Below are 16,344 nucleotides of genomic sequence, written 5' to 3' on the forward strand. Positions count from 1 at the left end.
CCATTCTGAGGGTTGTCTTTTTGCTTTGTTTATGGTTTCCTTTGCTGAGCAAAAGCTTTTAACTTTAATTGGGTCCCATTTGTTTATGTTTATTTTTATTACTCTGGGAGGTGGGTCAAAAAAGATCTTGCTATGATGTATGTCAAAGAGTGTTCTAAGTTTTCCTCTAAGAGTTTTATATTGTCTCACCTTACATTTAGGTTTTTAATCCATTTTGAGTTTATTTTTACGTATGGTGTTAGGGAGTGTTCTAGTTTCATTCTTTTACATGTAGCTGTTCAGTTTTCCCAGCACCACTTATTGAAGAGACTGTCTTTTATCCACTGTATATTCTTGCCTCCTTTGTCATAGATGAAGTCACCATAGGTGTGTGGGTTTATGTCTGGGCTTTCCATTTTTTCCCATTAATCTATATTTATGTTTTTGTGCTAGTCTAATTTGTGCTAATGTCTTAGTTACCATAGCTTTGTAGTACATTCTGAAGTCAGGAAGCTTTATTCCTCCAGCTGCATTTTTCTTTCTCAAGATTGCTTTGGCTATTCAAGTTCTTTTGTGTTTCCACACACATTGTACAACTTTTTGTTCTAGTTCTGTGAAAAGTGTCATTGATAATTTGATAGGGATTTCATTGAGCCTGTAGATTGCTTTGGGTAGTATAATCATTGTTTACAATATTCATTCTTTTCATCCAAGAACATGATATATCTCTCTGTCTGTTGGTGTCATCTTTGATTACTTTCATCAGTGTTTCATAGTTTTCTGAGTACAAGTCTTTTGCCTCCTTAGGTAGTTTTATTCTTTTTGTTGCAATGGTAAATTGTTTCCTTAATTTCTCATTCTGATCTTTTGTTGTTAGTGTATAGAAGTACATTAATTTTGTATCCTGCAACTTTATCAGATTCATTAATTAGCTCTAGTAGTTTTTTGGTGGCATCTTTAGGATTTTCTTTTTATACTATTATGTCATCTGCAAACAGTGACGGTTTTACTTCTTTTTGAGTTTGTTTTCCTTTTATTTCTTCTTCTCTGATTGCTGTGGTTAGGACTTCCAAAATTATGTTGAGTAAGAGTGGCAAAGAGTGGGAATGCTTGTCTTTTTCCTGATCTTTGAGTAAATGCTTTCACTTTTTCACCAATGAGAATGATGTTTGCTCTAGACTTGTCATATAAAGCCTTTATTATGTTGAAGTAGGTTCCCACTGTGCCTACTTTGTGCAGTTTTTATCATAAATGGGTTTTGAATTTTATCAAAAGCTTTTTCTGTACATATTGAGAAGATCATTTGGTTTTTTATTCTTTAATTTGTTAATATATTACATCACATTGATTCATTTGTATATATTGAAGAATCCTTGCATTCCTGAGATAAATCCTACTTGATCATGGTGTATGATCCTTTTAATGTGTTGGATTCTGTTTGCTAGTATTTTGTTGAGAATGTTTGCGTTTGTGTTCAAATGTAATATTGGTCTGTAATTTTCTTTTTTTGTGATATCGTTGTTTGCTTTTGGTATCCAGGTGATGATGACCTCTCAGAATGAGTTTTGGAGTATTTCTCCCTCTGCATTTGCTCCATTTGTTGATGTATTGTTGATATACTTAAGATGAAAGACTAATTCCATGTCCTCCTATCCTGCCATCTTGCCTCCTTCCCACTCTTGTGTATTTTTAAAAGAACTTTTCTGTCTCTTTTTTACTGCCCCCTCCAAGTAATATTTATTCAGGGGGATAAGTACACGGCATGGAAGACTTAATACAAGCTCAAAGTCAGTATTTTCCTTCCAGTCCTACCCCTGCAGACCCTCCCTCCAATGGTTATGCTATCAATAGTTTCTATCCTTCCTCCTTTTCTTTCCTCTTTCCCTTTCTTCCCCCCTCTCTCTTCTCTTCTCTCTTTCTCTCTCTCCTTTCTCAGTACTCACTGGATTATATTCACCATACTATTTTTCTTTCAGTACAGTATTTGCATCCTATGGCTTTCCAGTCTTTCCATATAAGAATATAACATAATGTCTCATTATATGGAGGTACCATAATTTCTCTAACCAATCTCTTCTTTAATGATTTTGTGTACTATGCAAGCATATCCCTGGATAAACTGAAATTACTGGACTTGCTGGATGGTCACATCACTATTTAGATCCACAACAGTGTATAAGTGCAGATTTCTTCGTACTCTCTCCAACACTGTTATCATATCTTTAGTTTTTGTTCATCTTATTCTATAGGTGAAAAAATGGGTTCTCAAAGTTTTGGTTCCTTCATCCCTAGGTATGAGTGACCCTGGGCATTTTTTGATGGTTGTTAAGCATACTTAACATATGTAAGTTGGTTGTTCAGTTCTTTTCTCCATCGGGTTGTTTTGTCTTTTTTTTCTTCTTTCCTTTTTTTTTTTTTTTTTCTTTTTTTTCTTCTTTCCCTTTTTGATAGAAGCTTTTCATAAATTGAGAAACTTGGCCTTTTGTCATTTGTATTACATTTTTTTTGTTGTTGTTTTATTTCCATGTAGTTCTCTTTGTATTTTCCTTTGTTTTTTGGATTTGGTATAGTGAATTAAAATATCTACTCTGTTTTTATTTCTACACGTATTTTTCTATTACCTTTTTTTGTTCCTTATTAGTACATAAATATTTGATCTTTCTGGAAATTGAATTCCAGTGAGGGGTGAGGCAAAGACCTACTTTTATTACATTTCCAAGTGGTTAGTGCAGAGAACCTAGTGTGATCACTTACCTAGAGCCAGACATCCTGGAATGTGAAGTCAAGTGGGCCTTAGGAAACATCACTATGAATAAGCTAGTGGAGGTGATGGAATTCCAGTTGAGCTATTTCAAATCCTGAAAGATGATGCTGTGAAAGTGCTGCACTCAATATGCCAGCAAATTTGAAAGACTCAGCAGTGGCCACAGGACTGGAAAAGGTCAGTTTTCATTCCAATCCCAAAGAAAGGCAATCCCAAAGAATGCTCAAACTACCGCACAATTGCCCTCATCTCACACACTAGTAAAGTAATGCTCAAAATTCTCCAAGCTAGACTTCAGCAATACGTAAACCATGAACTTCCAGATGTTTAAGCTGGTTTTAGAAAAGGCAGAGGAACCAGAGATCAAATTGCCACCAATCTCTGGATCATTGAAAAAGCAAGAGAGTTCCAGAAAAACATCTATTTCTGCTTTAATGACTATGCCCAAGCCTTTGACTGTGTGGATCACAATAAAATGTGGAAAGTTCTGAAAGAGATGGGCATACCAGATCACCTGACCTGCCTCTTGAGAAACCTGTATGCAGGTCAGGAAGCAACAGTTAGAACTGGACATGGAACAACAGACTGGTTTCAAATAGGAAAAGGAGTACGTCAAGGCTGTATATTGTCACCCTGTTTATTTAACTTATATGCAGAATACATCATGAGAAACGCTGGGCTGGATGAAGCACAAGCTGGAATCAAGATTGCCGGGAGAAATATCAATAACCTCAGATATGCAGATGACACCACCCTTATGGCAGAAAGTGAAAAGAAACTAAAAAGCCTCTTGATGAAAGTAAAAGAGGAGAGTGAAAAAGTTGGCTTAAAGCTCAACATTCAGAAAACTAAGATCATGGAATCTGGTCCCATCACTTCATGGGAAATAGATGGGGAAACAGTGACAGACTTTGTTTTTTTGGGCTCCAAAATCATGGCAGATGGTGATTGCAACCATGAAATTAAAAGACGCTTACTCCTTGGAAGGAAAGTTATGACCAACCTAGATAGCATATTAAAAAGCAGAGACGTTACTTTGCCAACAAAGGTCCATCTAGTCAAGGCTATGGTTTTTCCAGTGGTCATGTATGGATGTGAGAGTTGGGCTGTGAAGAAAGCTGAGTACTGAACTGATGCTTTGGAACTGTGGTGCTGGAGAAGACTCTTGAGATTCCCTTGGACTGCAAGGAGATCCAACCAGTCCATCCTAAAGAAAATCAGTCCTGGGTGTTCATTGGAAGGACTAATGCTGAAGCTGAAACTCCAATATTTTGGCCACCTCATGTGAAGAGTTGACTCATTGGAAAAGACCCTGATGCTAGGAGGGATTGGGGGCAGGAGGAGAAGGGGACGACAGAGGATGAGATGGCTGGATGGCATCACGGACTCGATGGACATGAGTTTGGGTTAACTCCAGAAGTTTGTGATGGACAGGGAGGCCTGGCATGCTGCAATTCATGGGATCGCAAAGAGTCGGACACGACCGAGCGACTGAACTGACTGAGTGCAGAGAAATGAAAAGTTTTCCTTTACTCTCTCAGGGTCCCTGGCTGGGTCTGAAAATTAAACTGACCAAGATAGATTGGATAACAGGCAGGTATGCAAATTATGCTGAATTTTTTCATGTACTTGAGAGCCCTCACAAGAAAATGAGGACTTGAAGTGACCAGAACAGGAAATTGATATACCTTTTAGACAATGAAACAGTGAATTTGTGAAAAATTGACAGGACAACAGGGTTAGGGCTAGGAGTGGTATATGGTGAAAATATAACTAGGAAGATAAGGGTTAGTTTAATGAGGTTTATTTGTAGATTCGTCTGGTTCCTTCCTGGAGTGATAAGAGTCTGTGGCCAGAAGGCGAATTTATTTCCTGCTTTTAGGTGGAAAGGAGGAAGCGTTTTCTGCATTTATTACTTCTTAATTGCCTTCAGCTGAAAATAAAGTTTTTGTTAGACATAATTTGGGGCATATTCAGATTTCTTTAATTTACCAATTTTCCTAACATCATTAATTGAATAAACCACTTTTTTCAAAATGCTGCCTTTATTATATCCTCAGTTCCCACACGTATTTGTCATTTTCCTACATTCTCCTTTATTTCATTGCTTTGTTTTGAATAGTCTTTCCAAAGGACCAGACTTTTTTGTTGTATTTTGGAAGAAGTTATTTACCAAAATTTTTTAGATAATACTTAGGTATTACTACCAATAGTAGTTATCATTTTTCTGTTGATTCTTTTGATTTCTGTGTACATAGTCACATCATTTGTAACTAATATACTTTTTGCCCATCTGTTCTAATATTTATAGCTCTCATTTTCTTTTCTTGTTTCTGATACTAATGGGAATGTTTTTTCTCCTTTAAACATGATACAGCCTTTTTGGTTGTGATACATACTTTTTTTAATGTGAAGAGATTTTCCTTTTATTAATAGTTAATAAAAAAAAAAGAGCTTTATCAAGAATTAAAAGTCACATTTTTAGTTGCCTCTTCAGCATCTAAAGCATATGACATTTTCCCTTTGATCTATTAATGTGAATTATAGTAACTGAATTTCTTACACCAAAAAGATTTTTTATTCCTGGACTTAAAGTCCTCTTGGTCATGTTATTCTATTACTGGTCTACTGAATTCTGTATTCTTAGTCTACTTGAAATGTTTGCACCAATGCATACATGTGAAATTGATCTTTGATTATCTTTTGTGTTGCCTTTAATGTTTTAGTATTCATGTTATGCTGAATTTTTAAAATAATCTAAAGAGAATTTAGAAGTTTTTCTTCTTTTAGTACTGTCTAGAATAGGTTAGTCGGAGAAGGCAATGGCAACCCACTCCAGTACTCTTGCCTAGGAAATCCCATGGACGGAGGAGCCTGGTAGGCTACAGTCCATGGGGTCGCGAAGAGTCGGGTATGACTGAGCGACTTCACTTTCACTTTTCACTTTCGTGCACTGGAGATGGAAATGGCAACCCACTCCAGTGTTCTTGCCTGGAGAGTCCCAGGGATGGGAGCCTGGTGGGCTGCCATCTATGGGGTCACACAGAGTCGGACACGACTGATGTGACTTAGCAGCAGTAGCAGAATAGGTTAGTATCATTTCTTCTTGACCACTTCTTTTAAAATATAGGACAGCCCTCCAGAAATAGTGACACAAACATAGAGAATGGAAATGTGGACATGGGAGGTGGGGGAGGGAGAGAGTGGGAAAATTCAGAGAGTATCATTGACATATATATACTGCCATGTGTAAAATAGATAGCTAGTGGGAAACTGCTATATAGCACAGGGAACTCAGCTTGATGCTCTGTGTATGGTGATCTAGATGGGGTGGGATGGAGGTGGGATGGGAGGGGAATTCAAAAGGGAGAGGATATATGTGTATATATATATAGTTGATTCACTTCACTGTACAGCAGAATGTCACACAACATTGTAAAGCAATTATATTTCAAGTTAAAAAAAAAAAAATAGGAGAGTACTCTTGTTCTTCCAACCAACACAACTGATAATAGGTTGTAGAGCATTAACTTTTTTTCTAGCTTTTTATTTGAAAATTATTTCAACTTTACAGGGTTGTGAATAGTAGGAAGAACATCCTTATACCCTTCCCTCAGATTTATCTGTTGATAGATACTTTATCCCATTTCTAAAGTTGTGACTTTTAATAAAACTTTCCTAGAGACTTGATTATAATAAAACTTCCGTTTTAAGGCTATAGCAATTAACTACTAACACCAGAAATGGTGTCCTTAAAGTACATTTATGGGTGTTTCCTGATAGCTCAGTTGGTAAACAGTCTGCTTGCAATGCAGGAGACCCTGGTTCAATTCCTGGGTCAGGAAGATCCCCTGGAGAAGGGATAGGCTACCACTCCAGTATTCTTGGACTTCCCTTGTGGCTCAGCTCGTAAAGAATCCGCCTGCAATATGGGAGACCTGGTCTCAAAACCTGGGTGGGGAAGATTCCCTGGAAAAGGGAAAGGCTACCCACTCCAGTATTCTGGCCTGGAGAATTCCATGGACTGTATAGTCTATGGGGCTGCAAAAAGTTGGACACAACTGGGCGACTTTCACTTGTAGACCTGTAAAATACATTTGCTCAGATCCAGTCACTGTCCACTGCAGAGCCTTCTCACAGCATCACTTTTTGCTATCCTCCTTGTGGGCCTCAGTGAGCTGTGCTTTCGAGTGAAGCCAGCTTGAGTTCAACTCACATGGTTCATCCTCAGCTCACTGTCTTGTCTTTAGAGAGAGAAGTTTTTTGCCCTATCCTGCTGACCTGATGGGAAAAGCTGACTCATTGGAAAAGACCTTGATTCTGGGAAAGACTGAAGGCAAAAGGAGAAGGGAGCGGCAGAGGATGAGGTGGTTAGGTAGTATCACTGACTGTATGGACATGAATGTGAGTAAACTCCAGGAGATAGTGGAGGACAGAGGTGCCCGGTGTGCTACAGTCCATGGGGTCACAAAGAGTCAGATACAACTTAGCGACTGAACAACACAAGCTGCCCTCTAAGGCCCACTTCCTTTCCAGCCTCGCGTGATTCTAGTGGATTCCTTCAGGGAAAATCTTGCTTTCATTCATGAGGCAGAGCTGACCATGAGGAAAGTGTGACAGCGAAGTTCCCAAAGTGTAGTCTCTTCATTCTTTAGTAAAGATCAGGCCTGCATGTCCATATTCCTATGGTCTCTTTCCTGCTCCTTGTCCCCTGTGAGACAGCACATGAATGAAGAGACACACACACAGTCTCTCTCACTTGTCTAAGAATAAACAATAATTTTCAGATATATCATCTAAACCTCTATGTAGGAAAGAAAATTAAGAATATTTAAATAGTTCTGCTAAAACATACACTTCCTTAGCAATCATGAATAATACAACACAGGATTTCAGTCTCACATTTTTCTATGTGGATTTCTTTAATTTAGTTCTTCATTAAACTTTTGAATCTGCACACCTAAAAGGGCCCTCCAAAGGGGTATCTTCTAGAACAAACAGACCACCTATTCTAAAGACAGTCCACACCTCAACCCTAAAAGCTACAAGCTGCTTATAACTTGAAAATCTGCAAAATTTTATGTTTCAAAAATTTTCAATCACCAGGCATCTTCTGTATACAATTGCTGTCTAAAAGCTATCATAATGGGGGGGAAAAAAACAAATTAGGATGTCAGGACCATTGGTATTTAGTTGATCTTAATACAGAGAGTTGGACTGTGAAGAAAGCTGAGCGCCGAAAAATTGATGCTTTTGAACTATGGTGTTGGAGAAGACTCTTGACTGCAAGGAGATCCAACCAGTCCATCCTAAGGGAGATCAGTCCTGGGTGTTCATTGGAAGGACTGACGCTGAAGCTGAAACTCCAGTACTTTAGCCACCTCATGTAAAGAGTTGACTCATTGGAAAAGACCCTGATGCTGGGAGGGATTGGGGGCAGGAGAAGAAGGGGACGACAGAGGATGAGATGGCTGGATGGCATCACTGACTCGATGGACATGAGTCTGGGTAAACTCCGGGAGTTTGTGATGGACAGGGAGGCCTGGCATGCTGCGATTCATGGGGTCACAAAGAGTCGGACATGACTGAGCGACTGAACTAACTAATTAATAATTTTATGGAAGAAGACATTTAGAAAATGTAAAATTGTTCTCCCCAGTATAACAGTGATTCATTATTTTTAAAATATTGATAAAATGTTCTCTTGAAGTTAGTATATTCTTTATAATTCCTCCTCTGTAGTTACCTAAACAACTGTATTATTATTGAGTCAAGGATTTTTTTTCCAAATAGGTGATTTAGGCTTAATTGTTCTGAAACACTGTATTATTCTACTTTAACAAATTCTATGGTAGTTAAAGCCAAGAGCTTTGAACCACCTTTTGAATGGGGTTACTTCTTTGTGCTTAAATTACTTGAAGTGTGTTATTGCTTTTATAACTGAATGTTAGGCTATTTAAACTTATTTGCAAAATATTGAAACCTAAATACATAATTTGAAAGTTTATTTCTCCGATAAAAATAGTTTCATACAGTTATTTTCCTTTTGATAAATTTTATCTAAAACACAACTATTCTATGCTATGGATCATTTCTTTCCTTAATGGGAACATGAGACTACATTAATATAGTTTTTTAATTTGGAATCATGTTTTGTTTGAATTTGTCCTGTCAAACTGTCTTGTACTGATGGTGCCCAAAAAAGGAACAACCAACAGCAAATACCTAAAAAATAAATACTTAAGAGCATTAACAACTGATTGCTTTGCTTGCTTTACTTTGTATAGGTAAATCTTTCTAGTTTCTAGAAATCACCATTATTCATTTAACTACATGATCTTTAACAAAGAGATAATGAATTTAGGGTTGTTTCCATGAAAGACAACTAGATAAAAACAGACTAGAATCTTATTTTTTAGGTGAATTATCCAACCAGGATAGGGTATTATCTTCAGATAATTCAGATACCTGATCAGTTATGCAGATTCAGGAATTTGTTCTTTTCAGTGATTCCAAGTTAGTCAGATTCTGAAATTTCTCGCTCAAGCTACAGAACTCAAGGAAAATTTTTCGTTTAAATCACAATGCCTGCTTATTGATATATAGTAAGACATGACTTTCCTTTGCTCTCCAAGGAAAGGAGACTGATTTGGCTTTTAATTGGGTTTAGTGCTGCTGTTAACACTGAGGTGTGTGTATATTTTCAAATCAGTTTTCTCCAGATACATGCCCAGGAGTGATATTACTGGGTCATATGGTTACTCTATTTTTAGCTTTGTAAGAAACCTCCATACTCTTTTATATAGCGGCTACACCAATTTATTTTCCTACCAACAGTGTAGAAGGGTTCCTTTTTCCTCCACACCCTCTCTAGCATTTATTAGTTGTAAACTTTTTCATGATGGCAATTCTGAGTAGTGTGAGGTGATACCTCATTGCAGTTTTGATTTGCATTTTTCTAGTATTAGTGATATTGAGCATCTTTTCATTTCTGTTGGCCATCTGTATGTCTTCCTTGGAGACATGTCTATTTAGATCTTCTGTTCATTTTTTGACTGGATTGTTTGTCTTTTTGATATTGAAACATATGAGTTGTTTTTGTGTATGTTGGAAATGAGTCCCTTGTCAGTCATATTGTTTGCGACTGTTTTCTCCCATTCTAGATTGGGATTTCATCTTGTTTATGGTTTCCTTTGCTGTGCAAACTTTTAAGTTTAGTTAGGTCTTGCTTGTTTATTTTTGGTTTTGTTTCCATTACTCCCCAGGAGATATATTGAAGAAAAAATATTGCTCCTGTTTATCTCAGAATGTCCTGCCTGTTTTCCTCTACATTTTATAGTATCCGGGAAGACCTACATCCTTGATCTCAGGAGCAGACAGTATTAGGAAATTTTAAACACTGGTTCATCAGTTGGTGCCTGGCAGGCCAACACAGAACACTGTTAGTCACACTAAGTGAAATGCACCAAAGTCCAGGTAGGCAGCTCACTGATACTATGTAAATTTAACAGCAAGTAAAATGTAAGCATCTGGTGGTAGAATCTGAGTCCCAAAGAAAGAATGCTATTCCCTAAGATACTGAGGCAGAAAAGAGAGCCCTGTTTCTAGAGAAACTGAGATTAGGAAAATGAGTTATGAAACCTTGAAAGGAAGCAAAACCAGAAACTCACAACTACGGCACGGATTTGTGGTATGGTCCACACACACAAAATAAGGCCGTGACTCAGTTTCTGGAACTGTGCCAGTGATCAGAGTTGCTGCAGGAAAGTAGTGACACTAATGATCCCAAGGCAGGTGATGATTCTTAAATCTCTTAAATTGTTAAGAGATTTAAAGAATCTCTCAAATCTTAAATCTCTACTGTCTTGGAACTAAGTTGGTCCCAGAACCTAATTTAAGTGGGTTTCAGCTTTTAGGATTGGAAGGCTTTAAAGACTAGGAAACATATATAATGGTATATAATCACTCTATGGTTCAGATTTACAAAAGTAAGTTTTGTAAAAAGCTTGTTCTTTTCTCTTAGAGCTAGGATTTACCATTAGGTAAATCTTAAATTCAACTCTTTAGGGCTAAAGGTTGGGTTGTGTGCTATTTCTTGGAAGGAGGTATAGAATATTAAGATTTTAAATTATTTAATTCTATAATGTGTGCTTTATGTATGTGTGTATGCATGTGTATCCATTCCTAAGTTATCTTAACCTGTTCCCATGTCCTGCCTAATTTATCCTCAATTTGTTGTTAAAATACAAGATAGAAAAAATTTATCTTCATCTGGATCTTGTTTCAACTTTGAAAACTTTGAACTCTGTACTTGAATGTTATGCCTTAAAACTTTGAAATGGTAACTAGTAATATAACTGCTCTTGGACTAAAAACTTTTAGTAATTTGTTTAATAATGTTTAATAGTTGAACGTTATTTATTTGTTTCTAATTTAGATGGGTCTAGGAAAGACAGTTCAGGCAATTGGCATCGCTTACTTCTATAAGGAGGAATGGCCTCTTTTAGTGGTGGTCCCTTCATCTCTGAGGTATCCTTGGACTGAGGAAATAGAGAAGTGGATCCCAGAGCTGAGTCCTGAAGAAATCAATGTCATCCAGAATAAAACTGATGTTGGGTAAGAACAGCTTTTTTAAGCTTTAAGAAAAAAAGCCCTCCTGTGTATAATTAATGTATAGCAGTGTTTGGAATGAAATATCGCAGAATTTAAAATTAAGAAAGTAATGCTGTTGTTCAGTTGCACAGTCGTATCCAACTCTGCGACCCCATGGACTGCAGCACACCAGGCCTCCCTGTCCTTCACCGTCTCCCGGAACTTGCTCAAACTCACGTCCATTGAGTCAGTGATGCCATCCAACCATCTCACACTCTGTCATCCCCTTCTCCTCCTGCCTTCAATCTTTCCCAGCATCAGGGTCTTTTCTAATGAGTTGGCTCTTTGCATCAGGTGGCAAAAATACTGGAGCTTCAGCTTCAGCATCAGTCCTTCCAATCATATTCAGGGCTGATTTCCTTTAGGATGGACTGGTTGGATCTCCTTGCAGTCCAAGGGACTTTCAAGAATCTTCTCCGACACCACAGTTCAAAAGGATCAATGCTTCATTGCTCAGCCTTCTTTGTGGTCCAACTCTCACAGCCACATATGACTACTGGAAAAACTGTAGTTTTGACTAGACGGACCTTTGTTGGCAAAGTAATATCTCTACTTTTTGATATGCTAAGCTGGTCATAGCTTTTCTTCCAAGGGGCAAGCATCTTTTAATTTCATGGCTGCAGTCACCATCTGCAGTGATTTTGGAGCCCAAGAAAATAAAGTCTGTCACTATTTCCATTGTTTCCCCATAAGAAAGTAATGTAGAGAATTTTATTTTCCATTTTAAAATATGAATTACCTATCTAAAAGCCAACCATATATTTAATGTTATATGTTCCTTTATGGTATATTTTTAAAATGTAAAATATACATGCTTTAAAAACATGAATATACCTATTTTGTATATACCTTAAATATACTTTAAATTCACTATTTTGAAGTTGAAAAATAAATTTTCCAACTTTTCAGTGATTAACTTGAAGTTTGTGAGCTTTATTATCAGCAACTATGGCAGATTTCGCCTTCTAAGTTGTTAGTTTATATGCATGTTTTATGTGTAACTCAAAATTAATGTTAGGCAGTTTTACTTTTTTATTATTTCAATTTATAGTTTTAATATTTTCTGTATTGAAAATATTTCTTTTGTGATTGTTTGAAGTCCTTATTCTAAACTCATAGTATAGTTACTATCTTTTTCTCATTTTATTTTCCAGCCATTGGAATAAACCAATCAATTTGAATATTAATAATTTATTACATCGAGTTTCTAGGTGAATTATGCAAATTGTCATGTTCCTAGAAGTTCAAAATTACCATTTCTGAGTCACAAATAAAAAGTTATGTTTCTACTAGAAATAAATATGTAATACTTTGTTAGATTCTTTTGTGTGTGGTATTATTCTTCTATATTTTATTCTCTAAGATTGTTAACATAAAATGTATTTGTAGAAATAAAGTTGGCCTTTGTGAATGTGGAAAGAGGAACCAGACAAAATAGCTAGCTGCCTTTTTCTCTTTCAGCCTTGGAATTCTAATTCAGTAAAATATGTCTTCTTGGGCCCCAGAAAATTTACACACTATATTTGCATAGTCAAAATAAAATGTAGATAATAATTATGAAAAATTTCCTCTTTTTTAATAAAACTGCATGAAATTTAAGACTTAATAGTTTAGAGAATGTAGAATTTATTATAGCCTCTATAATCATTTTCTATAAGCTATATTTTATTTAAAAGTTTACATTAAAGTATTCTGAAAATATTCCTCTATCATATTTATAGCATTTAAGTCTTCTAATTTTTATAACTCTTTTGGAACTATACTCTTGCAATTAAAACAGAGGCTAATGTTTTTAAATGAATAACATTTGGGGTCTGTTAGATAGTGCTTCAACCCCAGCACATAACTTTTCTGCAGGATGATAGCTAAGGGCAGAAAAACTTACCCAGTGTCTTCCAGGTACTTAAATAGTTTTAGGTATATAGCAACAAGTGGCAACATGGATTTACTGCAAATACATATACTTCCTTTTGTCATATACCAGTTATGCCTGGACTGTCTATTAGTCTAGACATGGCAGGACAGCAGCTACAGTGTTGTTTGAAGCCCTTGTCTTTTATATATTACTCTTAGTGTATCTAAGTTAGTAATAGTAATCCCAAAGTTTTCTCATGCAGCATTTTCCTGTATTTGACTACAGGAGCAAATTCATAAGTCTGTATATTGAGTGGATTTATCCAAGGTGTTAATGCAGTTGTCCTTCAGAAAAAAATGTAAAAATTGTCATATTAGTACTCTAGTACTAATATTAGTACTCATATTAGGCTCTTTAGGAGATCTGAAGTTTCTGTTAGAGAGTAGAGAACTGCAAAAGACTCGACACTGTCCTGTGTTTTTCACTGGTCATATAGAAAATGAAAAAGTGATACATTTTATTGTTAATGAATTTATTTTTCTAATTATCTCATTCTGCAGACTCATGGGGAGCACAGCACTGTACATCCAAAGATGAATAAGACACATTCCCTGTCCTCACCCATCTTATGATAGAATAAGGGAAATAAACATATAAATGAATAATTTCATTACAGTATGATAAAGAATATTATAAATATATGAATTATGTCACGCCAGGGCCTCACTTTTGTTGTCACAGTGATAAGGACTCTAATGGCCTTTAATGAGAGGGTTCAAGAATGTGAAATGCCCTGCCGTGCTCTGGATAGACCTGTAACATGAAGTATCATCTTGCTCAAAATCACAGTAGCACCTGAGATGAAAAACACTGCTGACCTTCACTGTATAGTCAACTAATCTTCGAGTTACCTACTTTATATGCAAGAGTTCTAGATGCACTGAAGCAAATATTCCCAGAAAGTAATTTTCTTATTATCCTAGTAAAATGTGTCAAAATATTCCCAAGACCATTTAACTAAAAATTTAGTTTTCTTAACCAGATTTTAAATTTGGATTCTGATTTATCATATTTGAAGATGGTAAATTAAGAGACATTGGGTTTCAGCGTTGTATCATCTCTTCTTATTTTTTCTCTTCTTTCTCCTCTGTATTTCTTCCCTAAGAAATGTATTGTCTATGATACATTGGTTACCAAAATATTTTTTAAGTACATGGATTATGTTTTCTAGGAGAATATCAACCAGCAAAGTGACAGTTCTAAGTTATGGCCTTTTAACCACAGATGCGGAGACTTTGATAGATGCACTGAATAATCAGAACTTCAAAGTAGTTATTGTAGATGAATCACACTACATGAAGTCCAGAAGTGCCACTCGCAGCCGGATTTTATTGCCAATTGTACAGAAAGCCAAACGAGCCATTCTACTTACAGGAACTCCAGCATTGGGAAGACCTGAAGAGGTATTAAATTCCTTGTATTTTGGGCTTAAATGGAATCAAACACTGTTTTTATAATTTTTAAATTAGATGTTTCAAATGCCATAAGAGCACATTGGAAAATTCTAGGCTTCTATTTATGGCTAAATATATCTGTTACTATGACTGTTTTTATCTATGTATGTGTGAAGCTTAGCCATGCTTATAGGTATATTTATATATGGCTTTTACCTTTATTACAAGATTTTTATATTTAGTATACATTTGTAATAAGCCAGCTCTGAGAGAGCTATGGCGTCACATCTCTCCTAGTGTTACCATGGCTCTGCATTTGTTCTCTGCTCTGGAAGTCTTCTGAAAGACACATAAAAGTACATAGAGAATGATGGTAAAATTCTCAATTTACCTTTTATATGTTTGCTGTAAATACTAGAAGTGGAAGCGTGGACCCCAGGTAATTTCCTTATGTTCCAAAATTATGTCCCTGGATTGTGGGGTTCATTATATCTTTATAAAAATACACAAAATATATCATTTCAGAATGGGAGTATATAAAAGATATGTGTATTCTGCATGGTGATAGTAAAATGAATAATCACTTATTGATTACTTACCATAAGAAAGTGAACACTGACAATATGGTAGTGGTCGGTATGTCCCATGTAATTACATGCCAGCACCTTCATGCCTCACCCAGGATATGTGCTATTCCATATGCAAGGGTAAATCCTGGTTTTGTAGATTATGATGGTTATACAAACTGGGGATGTTTGGGATTCTTCACCAAAAAAGTATAAGATTATAAATTCTAAATTAGGAGTTCTAAAACTAGTGTGAGTCTTGCAACTCTGTTTTTCTTTTTCAAAATCATTTTGAATATTCTAGGTCCCTTGAATTTTCCTAAGAATTATTTTTAATAACTTGGCTACTTTTGTAGAGAATCAAGCTTAGATTTTCATAGTTATTGTGTAGGACCTGTAGATCAGTTTGGAATGTATTGCCATGTTAACAATATTACGTCTTCAAATCCATGAACTTGGGATATCTTTCAGTTTATGTAGGTTTTATGTTTCCAACAGTGCTTTGTAGTTGTAATAGGATAAGTCTTCTGCTTCTTTTGTTAAATATTTTATCCATTTTGATGCTGTTGTCAGTGGAATTGTTTTATTAATTTCATTTGTAGAAATACAGTCGATTGCCTATTGACCGTGTATACTGCAACCTTGGCGAACTCATTCATTACTTCTAATAGTTTTCAGTGGACTGCTTAGGATTTTCTGTACGCAAGATTGTATTTAAACTGCCTAATTATCCTGACTAGAATTTCCAGTACAGTTTGGAATGGAAATGGCAAGTGTGGGCATCTTTATTTTGTTCCTAATCTTATGAGAAAGCATTCAGTCTTTCTCCTTTAAGTATTACCCTTGTTGTGTTTTCAGTCACTAAGTCATGTCTGACTCTTTGGGAACCCAAGGACTGCAGCATGCCAGGCTTGCCTGTCCTTCACTATCTCCCAGAATTTGCTCAGATTCGTATCCATTGAGTTAGTGATGCTATTTAACCATCTCATCCTCTGCCACCAGCTTCTGCTTTTGCCTTCAATCTTTCCCAACATCTCTTTCAGAATTTCCCACAGTTTATTGTGATCCACACAG

At 36.2% G+C, this 16,344-nt stretch overlaps 1 protein-coding gene across 4 annotated transcripts in view; it reads left to right on the forward strand.

The window, feature by feature from the left end:
- Positions 1–16,344, forward strand: part of ZRANB3 (zinc finger RANBP2-type containing 3) — a 285,930-nt gene that overhangs the window by 145,361 nt on the left and 124,225 nt on the right. For all 4 annotated transcript variants that reach the window (XM_061135065.1, XM_061135066.1, XM_061135064.1 and 1 more), the window contains exons 4-5: positions 11,181–11,359; positions 14,482–14,713. In XM_061135065.1, the coding sequence (XP_060991048.1) occupies positions 11,181–11,359; positions 14,482–14,713 (411 nt within the window). The remainder of the gene's footprint in view (positions 1–11,180; positions 11,360–14,481; positions 14,714–16,344) is intronic.

Source organism: Dama dama, chromosome 33 (genome assembly GCF_033118175.1).
Source record: "Dama dama isolate Ldn47 chromosome 33, ASM3311817v1, whole genome shotgun sequence".
Classification (NCBI taxonomy): Eukaryota; Metazoa; Chordata; class Mammalia; order Artiodactyla; family Cervidae; genus Dama; species Dama dama.